Source organism: Seriola dumerili, unplaced genomic scaffold (genome assembly GCF_002260705.1).
Source record: "Seriola dumerili isolate Sdu_G_001 unplaced genomic scaffold, Sdu_1.0 BDQW01000017.1, whole genome shotgun sequence".
Classification (NCBI taxonomy): domain Eukaryota; kingdom Metazoa; phylum Chordata; class Actinopteri; order Carangiformes; family Carangidae; genus Seriola; species Seriola dumerili.
Genome location: NW_019174272.1, coordinates 10,115,696 through 10,134,787, shown reverse-complemented (window position 1 = coordinate 10,134,787; position 19,092 = coordinate 10,115,696). Strand labels below are relative to the sequence as shown.

At 39.8% G+C, this 19,092-nt stretch overlaps 2 protein-coding genes and 1 non-coding gene across 3 annotated transcripts; 2 read left to right on the top strand and 1 right to left on the bottom strand.

Annotated features, from left to right (window-relative positions):
• Nucleotides 1-607: 607 nt before the first annotated feature.
• Nucleotides 608-4,635, bottom strand: rchy1 (ring finger and CHY zinc finger domain containing 1). The gene is made up of 9 exons (XM_022755854.1): nucleotides 4,471-4,635; nucleotides 3,878-3,997; nucleotides 3,583-3,698; nucleotides 2,952-3,030; nucleotides 2,811-2,855; nucleotides 2,648-2,706; nucleotides 2,219-2,248; nucleotides 1,703-1,823; nucleotides 608-1,482 (listed from the first exon to the last, which is right to left on the bottom strand). Exons 1-9 carry the CDS (start codon nucleotides 4,519-4,521, stop codon nucleotides 1,270-1,272), a joined length of 834 nt encoding a protein of 277 aa, XP_022611575.1. The 5' UTR covers nucleotides 4,522-4,635; the 3' UTR covers nucleotides 608-1,269.
• Nucleotides 4,636-4,999: 364 nt separating this feature from the next.
• Nucleotides 5,000-5,070, top strand: trnag-ccc. The gene has a single exon. It is a non-coding gene; the product is annotated as a tRNA-Gly (tRNA).
• Nucleotides 5,071-5,476: 406 nt separating this feature from the next.
• On the top strand, nucleotides 5,477-14,578 carry LOC111227761 (nucleolysin TIA-1-like). Its single transcript, XM_022753463.1, has 12 exons — nucleotides 5,477-5,669; nucleotides 6,436-6,532; nucleotides 6,776-6,874; nucleotides 7,968-8,022; nucleotides 8,529-8,616; nucleotides 9,409-9,484; nucleotides 9,723-9,831; nucleotides 9,921-10,016; nucleotides 10,382-10,466; nucleotides 10,945-11,083; nucleotides 11,439-11,590; nucleotides 13,163-14,578. The coding sequence occupies exons 1-12, from the start codon at nucleotides 5,641-5,643 to the stop codon at nucleotides 13,299-13,301; spliced, it is 1,164 nt and encodes a 387-aa protein (XP_022609184.1). The 5' UTR covers nucleotides 5,477-5,640; the 3' UTR covers nucleotides 13,302-14,578.
• Nucleotides 14,579-19,092: the final 4,514 nt, after the last annotated feature.

The window sequence follows — 19,092 nt, the reverse complement described above, 5'->3', positions numbered from 1 at the left end:
TCAAGATATGCCTAATACGGATCCTGCACAGGACTCAATGAACACTGACACTGTGCACGTTTTACCAGACACAGCGGTCTCACTACACCCAGGGAAAACAGAAACTGATATACTCATAGGTGTTGGTGGACCAGCTCAACCACAAGTCATCACCACCACCTCCACTACGTACCAAGGATTCCCAAGGGGTGCCACTCCACCCTTTCCTCCACACATTATCAAACCAACACTTCCACCATTCTCCACAACCCCTCCCCTGCCAATCCCAATCGCCACCTCCCTGACTGCTAGTCCTGGTTCTTTCATTTTACAGTTCAGGACCCCTGAGCCGGATCCACCCAGAGGAGACAGCATTTGATCTAAGAAACTGTGATCGATTTCAATTTCAGTTCCACTTCAGGTTACTGGCTTGGCCCATGTTTGTTCTAGATATATGTAGCGTTTTCTTGATACTTTGTAATAGTCACTGCTATATAAATACAACTGAAATGTACTGATGTTTATTAGCTACAACACCATGTGATTAAATGCTCTTATCTCTAATTCAATGAGTGGTTCTGAAGAAAACACACTACAATACTGTTAAGTAAAGTTATGTTATGTTTTTATTGGGAGTTTGTATTACTGTCATTGTAAACATAACCACACTTCACATCTGCAAGTAACAAAGGATCATTTGTCACAGCAGCTGTACCAAAAACTACAGTAGGACATGTCTGTTATGAGAGGGAGACATCTGATTGCTGCATGTGTTGCAGTTGAAATTAGCATCAATTTCTGATCAAAGAGGTGATGGAAAATTAGATCCACACTCAGGAATTAAGTCAGATGTAGAAAAATACTGTTTAATCTTTGACTCACATGCAGAAACTGAAAAGTACAGGAGGTGCAGATGCTGCACTGAGGATGGTCCACACGCGGACTGAAACATCTGCATCTTTTTGAGGTTCGTTTACTGCACATATGCCCTGTGACTCCTTCCCTTTCACTCAGTCCATTTTTAAGTGATTGTGCAGACGATATTAATCATGTGGACTTATAACTGAGGCTAGTTTTTCATTTTCAGTTGTGTCTGACACATTTTCAAGCCTGGTGGAGTGGTACATATAGCTTTGCAGGCAGGTTTAGTGTATATGACAAGTGGACACACCTTTGTTCAAACAAAGAGCATTTCAATAGGATGTCTGGAACAGTTCCTGAACTTAACAGAAGACAATCACAACTGGTGAGATGCTCCAGCTCAATGTCACTGAATGATTGGCTGCAACACTAATGTGCTGTGGGTGACTCAGGTTGATCTTGCTGTTCGGGCTCTGTGTCAGTCTCTGCCTCATTCTCAGTGTCCTGCTCTGACTGTTGTTGCTGAGGCGGCTGGATGAGTCCTCCCTCCTGTGCTGTGTTGTAGGAGCCACAGCCGCTGCACTTTATGCCCAGCACGTGGAAAGGTACCGCGCAGTGGGCTTGGCAGTCATTACATATTATCTATAGTGAGGAAAAACAAAGGCGATGGATTACATGTAAATATAACCAAGTTGGATGATTACTAACAACAGTCACCAAGGCCCATTTCTATTTAATTGTACAAAGTGGAGTGAAATGAAATGCAAAACACCGGGCTAATTCATCAGTACTTCAAAACTTCTTCATTTAACATAAACAAAAGTATTACTTGGACATTTTATTGTATATATTAAGGTCTTACTTTGACAGTGGCACCCTGGTATTCAGTGGGCATCGGTGACTGAGCGATCTCTATGTCTATCTGATCCCAGTGGTCCTCCATGTTCCAGGCAGAGTGCATACACAGAGGGCAGCGATACGCTCTGAAACAAACAAGGAAAAAATAACATTTAGTGGAAGGCGTTATTCAGTTCCTTTAGTAACCAGGCTACTGTTACTCTGTCTATACGTGCAGCAGGTCGGTAATCAGGTTTATCACCTTCCCCAGACCTTATTTTGGAATCATGGTTTACTTATTCAGCAAAGTGCCCAGTCGCAGAAACCAGTTTTCTGCTTTACTTGATGGTTAAGAAATCAACTTACTGGAGAAAGCCAGCTGTATCCTGGTTACTTGATTGTACGTAAACACACTGACTGATGCAGGACTCAATTGTTTCAGAAATATTTATGTCAAACAAATTAATAATACCTAACTTTGAAAAAGACCATATCTTACTCAACTAAACAATTCCCAGGGAAAAGGACTTATTAGACATACCCTGTTCTGACCATGTCATCAAAGCAGGTCCTGCAGAGAATCAGAAAAACATGTTAACTGTTACATTTATCTCATAACAGATCTTCAAATATTATTACTACATGAAAATAAACCACTATACTTATTTAGGGATATGTAAGGCTTGACAATATAATATTTTGATTTAGTAGTCTACATCATCAACATTTGAATATCCTTTCAACTCTCTTCTCTTCATATTTAATTATATTATATTTCTTCTCTTATATTGCTAATACCATTGTACTATTAGATTTTTTTAACTGTGGTATAGAGAGTAACCACTCTGCTTTGTATCTGTCAGGCCTAAATCCAAGATTCTTGTATTTTTCCATCCTTGTAATTACAAATTATGCACAATTCAATCCCACAATCCTGAGCTACGTGTATTTAGGGAATAATGAGTCATACTTGTGTAAAAGATGGCCGCATGGAAGAACGTGAGCCCCAATTCTGGACGTGTGAATATCCTGTACATACAGAGGAAAATCATATCAAACTGTAGAGAAAGCAAAGGACTGAATAAATCCAACATCACTCTGTATATCAACCAATGTATTATGTGTTTTATTACCTCCATACACACTGGGCAGTTCTGCCTTGACACATTTTCAACACACTGAAACATAAAAAATAATAGTAAATAAAAGCAGTGATGATACTACAGACAAATACGATGTGTGTGCATCAGAAACAGGTGCAGGATAATAATCACCTTGTGGTTTCCCCGTAGATCCTGGGCTAAACACAGATTGCACTTCTCACAATGGAAATACTTCTCCCTGGGCCCAATCCTGTAGGGACCAAAACACAGTGGCACTGACACAGGTTTCAATCACCTCATGCATGAATAACATGTGAATGGATGCTTGAGGACGACACACAAACACTGAATTGTAGATTACTTCAATGCATGGAAGCAAAAACAAAACCGCCAGTGGCAAAGTGGGACAGAAAAAGTCATTGGCAGAATCACACAGGGATACTGCAACATTACTTTTTTTTTCTTTTTTTTTGCATTGACAAGTTGAAACATCAGTGTATGCATTAGTATAGCAGATTTGAAAACTCAGTGAATTACCAAATTACTGATTGTGGAGTCAGCTGATTTAGAAACACTGAAATCTAACATCAGGATGTTACAAACAAACATCACAACATTGAGATTTTGTCCTTGAATTAACTTGAATTAGTTGTGTAGAAAGAAAAAGACAAATACTGCATCCTTCTTTAAATGGGTCTTCGTCTTGTTATAGTAAGTATCTTCTACTGAGGTTATAATTTTACAAAGATATGTAACTATGTAGCTATATAACAAGTATTCTCTAAGCTCTACTGTTTCTCACCTGCATATTCCACAGGGTTGACAGTGGTACTGCTTCTTATCCTTGTCGAACAAGTGGCAAATGTCACAGTAATACTCCCCAAACTGCACATGGCACTGCTGGCAGGTCTTCTGTGCCTAAAAGAGTGAAATCTCACATTTGTACCATTGATTTATCTTGATGTGAGCTAACCACCACGTGCATGACTACAATATAAAATAAAGATCAAAGCGAACGTGAGATTAAAGATCACTGCTACAGGTGAGAGTGGAGTTGAAACATATCGGTTGCAGATGTTTTTTTTCCCTTCTGTTACCTGCTGCACTGTCTGACACGCAGAGCACTGCACCTCCCTGACTTTAAAGCGATCCATCTGGTGGTTTTCCTCTGCGTCATGACACAGCCGACACACGTACAGTTTACCACAGCAAGGCGCCTGCAGTGCATAGAAACATAATGTCAATCATACTTTTATTAGATGCAAAGCTGATACCGCAACTATTCTATATTTCTGGCTGCTACAACTCTGGAAGTTTATAGAAAAGCCAAATTAAAGTTTCAGTGACTTTTTAAAAAGGCCTACATATATGTTACAAACAACCAGCACGTATGACTGAGATGGTGACTGATAATATAATTTAACAGATAATCCAATACTAACAAAACTTCAAACCCCATTGTACTTTGTTATGCAGCTAACACATACGAACCATGAAGACACTAATATGTCATAAAGATACAGTTGTTGCGTTAAGTAAGCGTTTAGGTAACTAACTAACGTTAGCTATGAGCTAAAAGAGTAGCTCCAATCGTTATAGCAGAGTTACAGCTAGTCATATTTAACACCACTATGCCTCCATCTTGCATGTTATAAAAATATACACATTTCATTTGAAAAAGTTAACTCACTTTCAATAAGCAGCTGCGTGCATAATGCTCACAACCTACAGGAGAAGCCATGTTTTCTCCGTGTCTCTTCTTCGCGGCCAGTGGGAGGCTGCCCGCTTTTCTTCTTCTTTGTTTTGACAGCGTAGACTCAACATTACTGCACCCCTCCGTTTGAGATGCCTACCAAACCCGTGAGCAAATTGCTTTCATTGGTTAAGTGTTAAAAAAAATTGCAGTGACAAACAAGGTGATATGGCACAACATCTGTGGCCCCATTTCCCCTTTTTATCATATTTTATGAAATAATTTTCAGGTGAACCTCCGTATTATAGGTGGAGCTCAATTCACAAACTTCGAAGAGAGTCATCATTTAATTTCCCCGTCGTATTTAACATTAGGTCAAATAATGAGTTCGATCGCCGTTTGATACACTGCAGTAATAGATGTTTTCCTCTGTTCGTCTACTTTCTCCTCTGTCTAATAATTTATACTCTCCATTCCTAGATTGCGGATATCTTGATAATCTATGCCCTGACCGCAAGTGTTATGGGCGCCGCTGGTGTAGTGGTATCATGCAAGATTCCCATTCTTGCGACCCGGGTTCGATTCCCGGGCGGCGCACGAATTTTGCTCCAGTAACTATCAGCGAAAATTAAAATGTTACAAATGTAGCAATGAGAGTTATTGAATGGTAGTAAATAACGCCAACAGTCTAATCAAATACCTTGTATATTACCATTTACTTTAACTGCATCATAACCATTTCCCAGATGTGTCCAGCTGCTATTTCCTCAAACGTTTGGCACTTTTGTCAATTAAGCTATGACGAGGAATAGGTTAATGGAAATATAATTTTGCAGTTATGCAAGACTGCCGGTAACGTGCTATATGTGCAGTTTTTGCCGTACAGATGTGGAGGCACATCTTTGTGTGTGGGAGAAAGAGCGCTTGATTTTGGCTTCATTTCAGCGCGCAGGTTGACGCTGCTGACGCCGCTCCTCCGCCATCTTCAACTTCCTATTGTTTGCATCAGACTGAGGCTGTCTGCGGTGTGTGTGAGAGCAGAATCGGCCACCGATCTGTCATTAAATAGTTGATACAGCCTTAACGTTCGCGGTCGCTAAAGTTGAGCACAAACAATTTGTATGTCATTGGATTAAAGACCTCTCAGGACGCTACCACTAAACCTTGATGATGGAGGACGATCAACCCAGAACCTTGTGAGTAACAGCGGCCCTGTCTATGTCCTGGAATTGGAAGGCTCCGTGTAACTACGGCGCGTCCGAAATGTTTCCACGTTGTTGTTTCAATTAAAAACTGTAAAACCTTGTAATTTTGACACACATGGACATTTAACTCGCATTAGCATTTCATGTCGACAATACCTGCGTCTGTAAATGTATTTTGACAAAGGGGATTTTCGACATGAACGTAAAGTTCTGTTTGATTTAGCCGTAGAAATAGACGGAACCGTAACTCGCCTGAAAATGAAACTGAACGGCTAGTTAATGCTAGCTATCATTAGCTAAACAGTTGGAAGCTATACCGCCGCTTCTTCTAAAATGCACACGTCTTCGAGGAATAGCTATATCCCCAAAATTAGTCTTAATTTCTTACTAATAGACAGGTATTAGCTAGACCCTCACGAAAAGGATGTAATTTTACAAAACGCCGTTAGCTGCCAACCCACTTAGCATGAGGCCCGTTTATACCGGCTAGCGTTATCTTTAGCTAGCCGGTAGACAAGCCACGTCAACGGTCGGAGAGACGGCACAGGATAGCACCAGAAAGGGGGTGACCATACTGTAGTTGTTTGTGTAAAATTGAGACTATCCCCAGTGGTATTTAGTCCACGACCATTGTCGATTTTATGCTAAAATAAGGAATTGTTGTGGGTTGTAGCTAGCCCTGTTAACTAGCCTTTGTTTGCATGCTACTTCCTGTTTGACAAAGACTGAACTCCCTCATCTCTCTCCTTGTTTGCAGGTATGTGGGGAATCTGTCCAGGGATGTCACTGAGCCCCTTATCCTGCAGGTCTTCACACAGATTGGACCCTGCAAGAGCTGTAAAATGATAGTTGATGTGAGTGTTATTCCCTTGTCTGGTATATATTGTTTGACAATAAGAAATACAATCAACAGTGGCTGGATAGGTTGTGGTGCCATGAAGGTCTCAATCTACACATATGCTTGATACCGATATTCCTCTTCCAGTCTGTTATATCAGGCCTGACACGCCAAGATACAGTAGGTGACTCTTGTCATGAGTGACTAAATAGTCACTCTTGCTGTGGACTTAACATCAGTCTTGTTTTCCCGTTGACAGACGGCTGGAAATGATCCGTACTGCTTTGTGGAGTTCTATGACCACAGGCATGCTGCTGCCTCATTGGCAGCCATGAATGGAAGGAAAATAATGGGTAAGGTAAGCTATCGTATCTACAGGGTGAGTGGGGATGGGTGGGCATCGGGTGTGGGGATTTAGGTTGTGTGTCTTCCTAAAAAAACAAATAGTGAAGTGATAGCATTCATATTCCAGTACATAGATAGGGTTTTCCAACTGACAGGGGGAAGCTGCTGCAGCCAGGTTTCAAATCAGATGTTAATCATTTTGAAGATGGCCAGAAAGTAGTGTTTCTGTTAGAAAAATTGGTTCATTAGCTTATACCTAATGGTCTTGAATTCCTCCACATCTACCACCTCAGTTTCATCTGAGGTGGTAGATATGGAGGAACGTTGGCAACGTGTGACATTAATGTTTGAAGCTAATTCAGGTTTGAGAAATAATTGACAGAAACATAATTCAGGGCTCCACTGAACAAGCCTGTACAAGCCTGTGTCAAAATATTCAAGACCATGTAAGCTACATTGTAAAGATAGCATAACACAAATGTCAGGTTATCTAGAACATTAGAGCAAACCATTAACATTTTAATTTTACACTTTTAAAAGACCACAGGGCATTCTAAAAGAATAATTAAGTGGTGCTGGATGGTGTAATGATGAGTTGAGCTTCTGGAGTCAGTGTCAGACTGAGCAGCCACTGTTCAAGTGATTTGCATTGCACTGGCCACCGTTGCAGATGAGTTTTGTAACTTTCAGTGGTACCTGCATTTGTTATTATTGGCTTATGCCTCGCATTAAAATGCATTGCATTGATGCCCCATTCGAATCATACCATGGTTGTACTCTTTGCTCTTATGCTAATAAATTCCTACACCCAGCTGTGAAATTGTTTGAGTCACAAATAGTAGTTCCAGTTGTTCTTAATTTGGTGCTAAGTTAATTCAGGTACTAAGATTTGATACAAGAGAAATCTTCCTATACTTTGTCAGTTGATGTGCACTGGACAGAAGTTAGGGAAACGGCACCATATCACATTAAATAGATAGTACACAAATAAGTCCTTTTTAGTCAGTCCTTAATTCATACAACCTCACGTGGGAATTACCAGGTTTTACTGTAAATGTTGTAAACATACCCCACCTGGCCTGTTCTCTCTCTGCCCCTCTCCATAGGAGGTCAAAGTCAACTGGGCCACGACGCCAACCAGCCAGAAAAAAGACACAAGTAGTAAGTACAAGTGCTTGTCAGTGGGCATATACACTTCATTGGCAGTATATTCAGTACACCTAGTTAAGACTAATGCAACAGCTAATAAATCCCCTCTAAAACAGTTTCAACACAAACAGAACTTTATAACCTTTATGGAGGAGGATTTATTGCAGGACTGTTGTATTAGACTCCATCAATTTTAGCTAGGTGCTCCTAATAATAAACAGCCAACTGAATGTTTACTTTATGACATTAATACATTGTAAAAGTCTGATTCATAAATGAAAATTGCAGGGAACGATTTACACTGCATATATGTTTACATATATTCCTAATGTAGTCATTTCATTTTCTTGTCTGGATTGTGGTTTTCCCAGGATGACACTTGTTTTGACCTTTCTCTACTAACAAGCTGATAAAAATGCGCAAATACAGGCAGGAAGTCAAGATCTTGGAAAGACCATCAAAGCTTGAAATAGTGTGTATTAGCATATACCATGTTTAAACTGCTTTCCCTCCTACAGATCACTTTCATGTCTTCGTTGGAGACCTCAGTCCAGAAATAACTACAGAAGACGTCAAAGCTGCCTTTGGTCCATTTGGCAGGATATCGTAAGTTTAAAGCTAATATTTACCGATGAAGATTCAGAGCTGCAATTATCGGTCAACTAATTGATCGACAGAAACCTTTCAAGTAAAAAATGCCAAATATTCTGAGGTTCTAGTTCATAAGATTTGCTGTTTCTCTCTGTTTTATTTTATTGTAACTTGAATGTGTTTGGACAAAACGCAATATTTACAGACACCAATAAGGACTTTGGGAAAATGTGATTGCTGGTTTTGCAATTTTTTTGACATTGAATAGATAGAAACAATCAATCAATTGTAAAAGAATCAAAAGATTAATATATTACGAAGATAATTTTTAGATGCTGCCTTACAAAGAGAACGAAATCGGGTATAGACAATGGAAAATGAGGCCATGCTCTGACAATGGGGAAGTAATGTTTTTCCCATTTCTGCCTCATACCAATACAAAATGAATCATTTTAATTAAAGCTGAAACAAATAAGCCATTAGTTTATCGCTTTAGTATTTTTTTAAACAAAAATTTAATCAATTCACAGCGTCCATCTTTTCAAATGTGAATATAGGTTGTTTTCTTTATCATCTATTGATCTTTCTGAGTATTTTGGGGTTTTCATTGAACAAAACAGGCAGTTTGAACACGTCGGATTTTGGGAAACTGTGCAAGGAAATTTGATAAGAGCAAAGTAGTTAGTCAGTTGTAGCCCTAATTTCAGTTTGAGATTTCATTAAGAAGCTTCTTCCTTTTCATACAGTGGAGGCGTCATGTAGGGCTGCATGTTTCTGATGTTTTCCTGTTGGTGTGTTTGTCCACAGAGATGCTCGTGTTGTGAAAGATATGGCTACAGGGAAATCTAAAGGCTATGGCTTTGTGTCTTTCTTCAACAAATGGGTGAGTAGACATCATTGTGTTGATACTGCTGTTAATGGTGGGGTTCTCAAAGCGTTATTATTTCTATAAAACATTCTTGATAGAATAGAATCTTTATGCCTTGTTATATTAAAATAGCACATTGTCACATAGGTTACTTCTTAATTTGTGTTCTGTTTCTCTAAAGGAACACATTCTTGATTTTTGCATTACTAGACTCTAGCTTAATGCAATAACCAGATTCTTTCTTGGTTTCCAGGATGCAGAGAACGCCATTCAGCAGATGGGGGGTCAGTGGTTAGGAGGCAGACAGATTCGAACTAACTGGGCCACAAGAAAGCCCCCCGCCCCAAAGACGACCTATGAAAGTGCGTTATCATCGGTGTGCACGTTTTGCTTGCTTACGATGTTGGATTCACATGTTAACAGTGGCTTTGTCTTTGTATTCCCCTCCCAGATAACTCCAAGCACCTATCCTTCGATGAAGTAGTGAATCAGTCCAGCCCCAGTAACTGCACTGTGTATTGTGGCGGAGTCAGCACAGGACTGACAGGTGAGGAGTACTGATGATGAACCAGGGAGCAACATTCTTTCAATGACGCTAACTAACGCTAAAACTAACAACAAATTTATCCTATTAAGTAAAATCTGCGTAGCTATAGCTTATTCCTCTGCACCATAGGACTCAGTTAATGTTCTGACACACACTTAACTTAAACCATATGATTTCAATGGATGATATGATTATTACCTGTGTTAACTTTATGTTAGCCACTGCAATAGATTAGCTAAGTGTATTCCACAACCACCATAATCAAGTTGCCAGTATGCCACGTTTCTCAAGCGGCATCTGGTTTTTCAAGACACATCAGCAGATATAGTTTGATATCTGATGTTCCCTTTCTGTTTGACTTTCAGAACAACTGATGAGACAGACCTTCTCTCCCTTTGGACAAATCATGGAAATCAGAGTTTTCCCAGACAAAGGCTATTCATTTGTGAGGTATGTGGATGTTTCATATTAACTTCCCGCGTTTCTTTTTTCCCCCCTTTTTAAAGAAAGGTCAAAGTTCGACACACTGGCTCTTGATCCAGTCCAGGGTCCTGCTTACTTCATTGTAGAAGGGAGAGAGAACCTGCTGTAGACATCTGGAGGCAATGATATAACATGTTTTTAAATGATGTGACCAGCATAGGTTATATCTACATGCAGGATTTAGTTCGTCTGTTTTCTGTTTTTTATCCCACATATGTGGCATTTGTGAATTCCGCTGCCTTGTATTTATTTTTAATGACTTGCTGATGATGTTTGCTAAACAGAAGTTCTGTACATGTTTTGGTTAACCAGGCAGCCCATATCATAAGTATTGATGGTAACAGAGCATATCTCCAGCAGGGGTGTTGTCACTGTTGCTGAGTAAATATCTGTGAAATGAGGTTCAGCGTTTCCTTAGTCGCTCTCTCCCTCTGTTTTTGTCCAGGTTTAACTCCCATGAGTCAGCAGCCCATGCCATTGTGTCAGTGAATGGCACTTCAATAGAGGGCCACATAGTGAAATGCTACTGGGGTAAAGAGACCCCGGACATGATGAACCCGATGCAGCAGATGCCTATGCCCCAGGTAAATATGCAATGTACTGTACATGCATAAATTAAACGGCATCTAAATACTGTCTCCATAGAGATTATAGTGTAGTAGTAAGTCTGCCAGTAAGTGCTGACAGTGTGTCCTGAGTCTGTCTAACTTCAACATGAGTTGATTCGAAAACCATATCCGTGGAAGTGTTTAACGTCACAATGAGAAGTTATTTAACAAGCATTTTGCCCCCATCATTTACTGTATTTCATATTAAAGGGGGGATATGAACTTTACACAAAGCAGGCAGTGATTATTTAAACATATTTCAATGGGCTTAATCTGTTGCTACCATGAACCACACTTACACCCTGCCTGTATATTGTACTGTATCCTGCAGCAAAACAAGATGGGCTTCGCTGCAGCCCAGCCCTACGGCCAGTGGGGCCAGTGGTACGGCAACGGGCCCCAGATTAGCCAGTATGTCCCGAACGGGTGGCAGGTCCCCACCTACGGTGTCTACGGCCAGGCTTGGAATCAGCAGGGCTTCAAGTAAGTAGCACGGTGTGCACAGGGCTCCCCTTCACCGCCTCCTCCTACTCCGGCACCACCAGAGTTCCCCTTCAAGACCGGGGCCGCGAGAGCCAGCTCTGGCCACAGGAGGGAGCCATGACCTCCCTTCCCCAATCCCACCTCCTCCCTCTTCCCCTCACCAGCCCCTCATCTTGAGAAGATTGAGAAATAAGAAAACACACAAACACACACACAGAACAATCTGAACTTTTTAATTTTGGTGTTAATCATGTTGCAGTGTGTTATCACAGCACATCCTAGTTACTGAAGGGTTTTGTTCCAAAATGTTTCTGTCAATTGAATTACAGTTCATAATACTTCAAACCTGTCAGCTAGCCCGTAAATGATTGTAAGAAAACTGCCTTAAACAAGCTAAAAAAGTATTTTTATGCATTTCAGTAAATTTAAAGATAATTGACAGAAACAAGATAAATGCTAAAAGCTCAGAACAAAGTTTCACTGTCCACATCCAGGGAGAGTTGATTGATGAAGAATGCGTTTCCCTTTTTGTAAGAGTGCCCACTGTGTGTAAGAACTGTGTTCTTTAAGGCTGTTCATTTGTTTTGTATGTCTGTTCATGTTAGAGCTTTTTACATATTTTTCTTTTTGATTTCGTTGATTTATTTTTACATTTACCTGAGGATTTGATTTGTATATGGATGTCAGTAGGACATGTTAAATATCATTTATAGGTTATCAAATTTTGTTTTTGTTTAGACAGCCTATGTGCAGTGATGCTTTGTGCACTCAAGAAAAATAAAGGAGAGGCCATATGTTGTTGACAGTCTAACAGTCTTCTTGGTGAATAGGTGTATAAATAGGCTCTGTACAAAGGTGTGAGGTAGATGTAACTGAAAACAGTGTGCGAGTGTCGAATGTACAGTAAATGCACAATTCCTAAGACGGAGGCGAGGCCTTTCTTGACTTGAAATTTAAAGATAAAACTTTATCCTGTATAAGCTGTCTATTCTCCACACTGAACTTAGAATTTAATTTTATTACACGAGTTATAAAAGACTTAAAATACATCATGTGAATTAGGTGAGAACGTACGTGTACTTTGTGGCCAAATGTAGAAGTGTTGCAAGAGAAGCGAAGATGATCTACATGTCTGTACACAGTGTGGCTTATCTGTCTATAGGCTGCATACAGCTGTTTTAATGTTCTTGGTTATCAGCAGTCGGGGGGTGGGGTGGGGTGGGGGTGGGGGGGGTAGAGAGGAATATTTAGCTTGCTGCGCTTAGCCTGTATGCTCTTTGTCTGCTTGTCCACCCATGTTTAATCAAATGACACTTTTGGCCCCTCCAAAGAGCCCTCCACTTTCTGCTAGCTTGATTTTTGCCTAGCCTGCCTCACCCTCACAACCTCTGATAACTCTGTTTGCCTTCTTGTTCTCATTCTAGCCTGTCCAGATTCTAGTAGCTCTAATATAAACCGTCCTTTGCTCCCTTTCGCCTTGTCTCCTCTAACCTGCTGGCATTTTGTCCTTCTGTCTCTCTCTCTCTCTCTCTCTCTCTCTCTCTCTCTCTCTCTTTACCTCGTTTTTTGCAGTCACTTACCGGCCAGTGCTGGGTGGACTGGCATGAGCGCCATCAGTAACGGTGGGGTTATGGAGCCTACACAGGGATTGAATGGGAGTATGCTAGCCAACCAGCCTGGTATGGGAGCTGCTGGATACCCCACACACTGATAAGTGGGCAGGGTGGGAGATTTGTCAACCATCAGCCTCTTATTGGCTGTACGGTGCCCCGCGGGGCTGTGTAACACCGCCTCCATTTGTGGCAGGACTAAGACTTTTACTGGGATGTGGATCCTAATGGGAAGGTTGACGTCTATAAGAGATGTAAATGGGATTTCATGGGGGGGTTGAGGTAATGGGAGCCAGGGAGGAGCGATTTGACCCACACAGGTATTTACACCCTTTGTGGAAGGCAAGACTGGCCATGAACCAGGGCTCTTACCATTTTTAAGTTAACTGTAAATGAGTATAAAACTGTAAAGGAGAAACTTTTGGATTTTTTTTTTTTCCGGGTTTTACAAATTGCTTCCATTTTCACATCTTTCCTCTCAGACAGCCACTGAGGGGTTTGTAATTTTTTTTTTTTTTTTTTTTTTTTTTTTTTAAAGAAACTGTTAAAGTCTGAGTCGTGCTAAGTTATGACGCTTAGTTATTATTTGAGGAATGGAAATGTGTTTAATTTGTCCTCATTTTCTCTTGGATTAAAATCAATTGCAGGGATTGTTGCCACTGCTGTTTCTCTGTAAGGGCAGATAAATATTGCACAGTTTTTTCCTCTCTCTTGTACATGGACAAGTTTGACTACCAAGAGTGTTTCCTTTTTGCATTCCATTTCTCCTTCATATCTTTCAGACAGCCTCAAATCTTTTCGCCACTTGTAAATAACCATCCATTCATTCATCCATTCATTCATTCATTTGAAACAATGTAAGTAAAATGCTACTGTTAACTGTGGGTGCTTGCTTTCTCTTTTGTTTTGATAACTCGACAGTTAACTCCAACATTGTACGTAGCAGAGTGGCACTATGAAACGTGACACTGGCACAGTGCAACACTCATGATTCTTCCATGCAGGGATAAGACAGCATTGCCATGCAGTGCATACTTAAAATTTACACAATTCAAATGTTAAAGGGTGAACATGTTTGACACTTCTGATGTTTTTTTAAATATCTATTGAAACGCCAGTATTTTATATCAAAAATCTGAGTGGATTCAACCTTTACACTTGCTCTTTTTGCCAGAGAAATGGGGAGGCCTACATTGTAACTGTTGCCTTATAGAGCTGGTTTCTTTTAGCTGACAAGATCCTCTTTTTAATTAGGCAGTGCCTACAGACATTTTCAGACCCTTTTGTTTAGAAAGGTGTTAGCCCTGAGAACTGATGACTCTGCTACTGTAATCAATGTTTTCTTGCTTTGTCCAATTAAAATGCTAATGCACATAAACCACACAATGTGTTAGGTTTCCTTTTTCTCATGGACAGCTTCTTACTCTAGGAAACATTAATGGATATTTAATTCAGAAACTGCTTTTCTAACTTAAATATATTTTTTAGCTTGACTGTTATTTCTGTTGTATGAAATGTTTTGCTTTGAAGATCTCAGAAGCTGAAAGAGGGTGTACGGCCTTTGAGGCCACCAGATTCATTTCTCAAACTATTTGTATAAAACTCTAAAGAGACACTTTACTACAAGAGTCTTATTCATTATCAATATGTGCTTCAACATTAGTATCTATGAGGTCTGGGAAGCTGGGATGTTTATGAGCTGCTTGACAGTCCATCAAAGTAAACATATGAGTAAAAAAACATAAATCAGTAAACATTCACTGTCACTATTGACAAATTAGTTAAGAAGATGACACAGAAGAGTAATGAATGATACAGTTTCAATACAGTCAAGGGAAGTCCAGGTATTGTGCATACTGGCTCACTGGAATACCTCACTGGGACACTTAGTAGAAATGAGCCATCATTCATGTTAATAATGACACCTGTGCTTTTCCTCCTCTGAAAAGTCAACATGCTTGGTGTAAAAAAAAAAAAGTCTGCACCGGGGGCCTGGGAACTGGAGCACCTGAATGCTGAATGGAATGCAGAGATAATAATAGTAATTACACCCGTGCTCTTCACAGCAGACATTTTGACTTGTCTTGGCACGAAGTTAGTGTTTTAATCAAGGATAAACACTCACACTGTGCCCTGTGTGTTAAATAAAAATAAACCAGAGTAAACAAAAAACAGATGTGTAGAATTTAGTCTAAATGAAAAACAATGAAACAGTAGGAGTTAAAGATAAAAATGATCAACCTCACTGACGTTATTACATTGTGGTTTCAGGTATTAATGATAAAGTTTATTGCATAAAGGGATAATAAAACACATGCAGTGAAACATTAATCAGACTTTACAGTTTCACTGTTCTCTGTTACAGCATCTGCAGTTCTGGAATAAACAAACCTCTGGTTCTGGTTTTATAGATGGGGAATCTGAAACTGATGCCTCGGGGTTGGGACTCATGCAGGTTCACCAGCACACACCGAACGTACAACACCAAAATCATCATGTTTGTTATTTTCTTTCAGAATAAAATTTCAAAACTAATTTGAGGTTTAGTCCACTGGGTCTCAGTGGACTGGGGTATGAGATACTGCATATAACAGTGAGGTGAGATCTACGCCAAACATCAGCTTTGCCCTGAAAGTCACATGCAAAGCGAAAGCTGCCTAAATATAAACTGTGACCTGTGCTTTCAATCAACACCTACAGACATTTCCTGGTATTTCTGGATTGACTTGAAAACATCTTCCTGATGTAGAGTTGATAAAAGGCCAGGCCACATGGAGCCTCACAGAGTCCCCATGTGGCCTGGCCTTTTAGCGCCATCTACTGCACACATGAAGACTCTGTGAGTGTCCATGTGTGCACTAGATGGCGCTCTCAGTTCATGTTTCCTGCCTGGTTTTGTGGCGCAGGTGGCTGGTTCTGCCGTGATTTAGCACAGTGTCACTCAGACCATCAGTCAGTCTGCCAGCATGTCAAATGACTGTCTGTCACATTGAGGTGTGTGTGTGTGACAGAGAGAGCAGGCAGTACTGTGCATGTGTGAGGTTACGTAAAACTTTTATTTTGTCTTCCTGTCATTTGTGTGTTACCTTTTTAAAACTTGTCTCACTCTTAAGAAAGTCTCTCAGTGAATTAATTAAACACTATATATGTATATATGTATATATTTATATATGTACTATGCTATACTGTAGTATACCATACTATATATATGTATGTGTGTGTGCCAGCTCTCACAGTCAGAGCTATTGGGTCTTGGACAGCCGTACAGTCTGGTTGGCTGGAATAACAGGCAGCAAGAGCTGACAGGCTGATAAATGGTTTGTCTCTTCACAGCTGCTCGGCCAGGACCCGACTGGGCTTTAATGGACGGAGAGTCTGTTAGAGAGGGAGGGAGAGAGAGAGAGAGAGAGAGAGAGAGAGAGAGAGAGAGAGATGTCAGGAGATGAGTTAGTGAGCAGATTACAGATGAAATCAATCAAAGCAGCAGTACTCACTTCCTCCTTTTGTCTGTCCTGCTTCCTCTCTCTCATCTTTTTCTACTTCTGGTTTTTGTGGTAGTTTAAGCAAAAATGACGAGCTCAGTCTTTACTGTGAATCATGATCTCGCCGCGTTTAAGTGTCCGACCTTGTGGGGCAGAGAGAATCTACTGTAGACTCAGTTTAATATTTTGGAAAAGTTATGTTGTTGTCGATGTTACAGACTACACTGTCTCTTGTGTGTCTTTATCCATTATTGTATAAAGGTAGATGTCCATGTCTTTTCTGATCATAAAGCAGGTCTAGATTCTGTATTAATACTGTGAAAGTATCAAAGCGCTCAGTCCACAGAGAAATGCACACAGCCTGTATTGAGAAACTGAGCGTTAGTACGAGCAGTCAGGACTTCTGTAACTTTGAGATGTCACAAGAAAGCAGTCACCGCTCTGAGCGATGCCCCAAGCCCCGCCCACCATCCAACCTTGCAAAATTTTCAGTATTTACTTGAAACCTGCTATAAAGAGGGGCTCAGAGCCTCCTCTCTTCTGATTGACTCACTGGCCTGTTTCTAGAGCTCCAGAGAGAAGCCTGAGAGAGGAGATGTAAAACTACATTGAGATGGTTTTTGGTTCTTAAACCACAAATATATCTTCTTATGGATCAACACTTCAAATACAACATGCACAGACCTTTAATGCATCGAGTATCCACCTTGTATGACTGGGACTGGGTCAATTTCACAAAAATAGATTTGGTTTATGTAAATTTAACAATTACTGTCAACTGAAACTAAAACTAAAAAATAGATGAAATAAATGCAAGGCAACAAAGACATTATAACAAAATGGCAGCCCATATAGAAATGTAATATATGACATATATGTCCCTATATCTAGAGTGATTTCTCTATATATGTCACCTATAAGTGGGTTATACTGTATCATTTTCACATATATACAGCACATCCTCTGGATACATGAAGATATAAGTATAATAACTGAAATTTTTATATGTACAGTACATTTATTAAATTTCCTTTTGTATGAATTTTTATATGGTACAAATGTTGCGACCATATGTGTTAACAATATATTAGGCTAAATTAAATATATATTTGATTTTTATATTTATTTATTAAAACAACATACATATAAGAATTCCATTTCCTTACATATGTTTCCCTTATTAATTTCTTCCCATTCTGGGTCCCAGACTTTTGGACCCCACTGTATATAATATTAACAGATATTGATGGATATATATTACGTAACATATGTCTACAATACAAGCATACGTGTATAAACATACATGTCTGTAATGGGTTTGACACGTATGTCAATATATGAAATTATTCCAGTTTATAATAGGTTCTATATATAATTTTTATATATGTGCTTTTATTTATTTTGTACATAAACAGTATGTCATATAGAAATTCAATATATGTACATATTTTATATTTACATATGGTAGTCTTGAAACACCTGAACAGTCTACTCACATACAGGAGAGACCAAGGAGCTGAGGATTTCTGAGCTGAAGAAATGTTGAGGGCTTGAAGGACACAAGGTGCCTGTGAATTGTTTGAGTGAACAGCGTCTGTGTGTGTTTGTCTGTGTTTCCATGCAAGTGACAGCTTGCGGCAGTGGCTGACAGCAAATAAACATGTTCCAGTAATTAACCTTGACAGGCCCAATGTGGTGCCAACAGCAGAAACCTGCTAATGACACAATTAATCCATAATTAAGGTATTCTGTCACACCACACTCACACACATACTCACTCAATGAACATTGTGTGTGTGTGTGTGTGTGTGTGTGTGTGTGTGTGTGTGTGTGTGTGTGTGTGTGTGTGTGTGTGTGTTGAGGAGATTGCTGCATGTCTGCCCATTCCAGTGTGTGCTACAATGAGAGCATGAAAGTCACTGGATGATACTTTGTTCAAAAAGCTCATTGACAATTTTTAAGCTTCTCTTGTGGCGCTCAAATAAAATGTGTTATCCCTATAGCTTCTCATTGTGTCTATGTTCATTGTGTTATAATTAAAGGTATAACGTTTTATCAGTGGACAACTACATATATGTGTATATATATATATATATATATATATATATATATATATATATGTGTGTATGTACATAATTAGTAATTATTATTACTAATGAGCTACTGGACACCTGAATTTCCCCTAGGGGATAAATAAAGTATCTATTACAGCGTGGCACTAACCTGTGGACCTGTGCAAACTGACTGCAGGGAGCCATGAAAGTTTCTGTTGTGGAGCAGGGGCAAGTAACTGAACTCAGTGACATGTAAGAGTGGTAAAGAGGGCAAATGTCGTTGTTATTGCCTGACATTAAGACTAAGCTGATGTTCATACTCCTTGAACTCAGGTGTTTAAGTTTCCTGCTGAACA

What these genes read in the sequence shown, in the direction of transcription:
- LOC111227761 (XM_022753463.1), top strand. Translation starts at nt 5,641, where the DNA reads ATGATGGAGGACGATCAACCCAGAACCTT. An exon ending in AGTCAGCACAGGACTGACAG is followed by an intron (nt 10,017 to 10,381) that starts GTGAGGAGTACT and finishes TTTGACTTTCAG; the next exon opens with AACAACTGATGAGACAGACC. An exon ending in AGCAGATGCCTATGCCCCAG is followed by an intron (nt 11,084 to 11,438) that starts GTAAATATGCAA and finishes TGTATCCTGCAG; the next exon opens with CAAAACAAGATGGGCTTCGC.
- rchy1 (XM_022755854.1), bottom strand. Translation starts at nt 4,521, where the DNA reads ATGGCTTCTCCTGTAGGTTGTGAGCATTATGCACGCAGCTGCTTATTG. An exon ending in CGTGTCAGACAGTGCAGCAG is followed by an intron (nt 3,699 to 3,877) that starts GTAACAGAAGGG and finishes TCACTCTTTTAG; the next exon opens with GCACAGAAGACCTGCCAGCA. An exon ending in ATCTACGGGGAAACCACAAG is followed by an intron (nt 2,856 to 2,951) that starts GTGATTATTATC and finishes TTTATGTTTCAG; the next exon opens with TGTGTTGAAAATGTGTCAAG.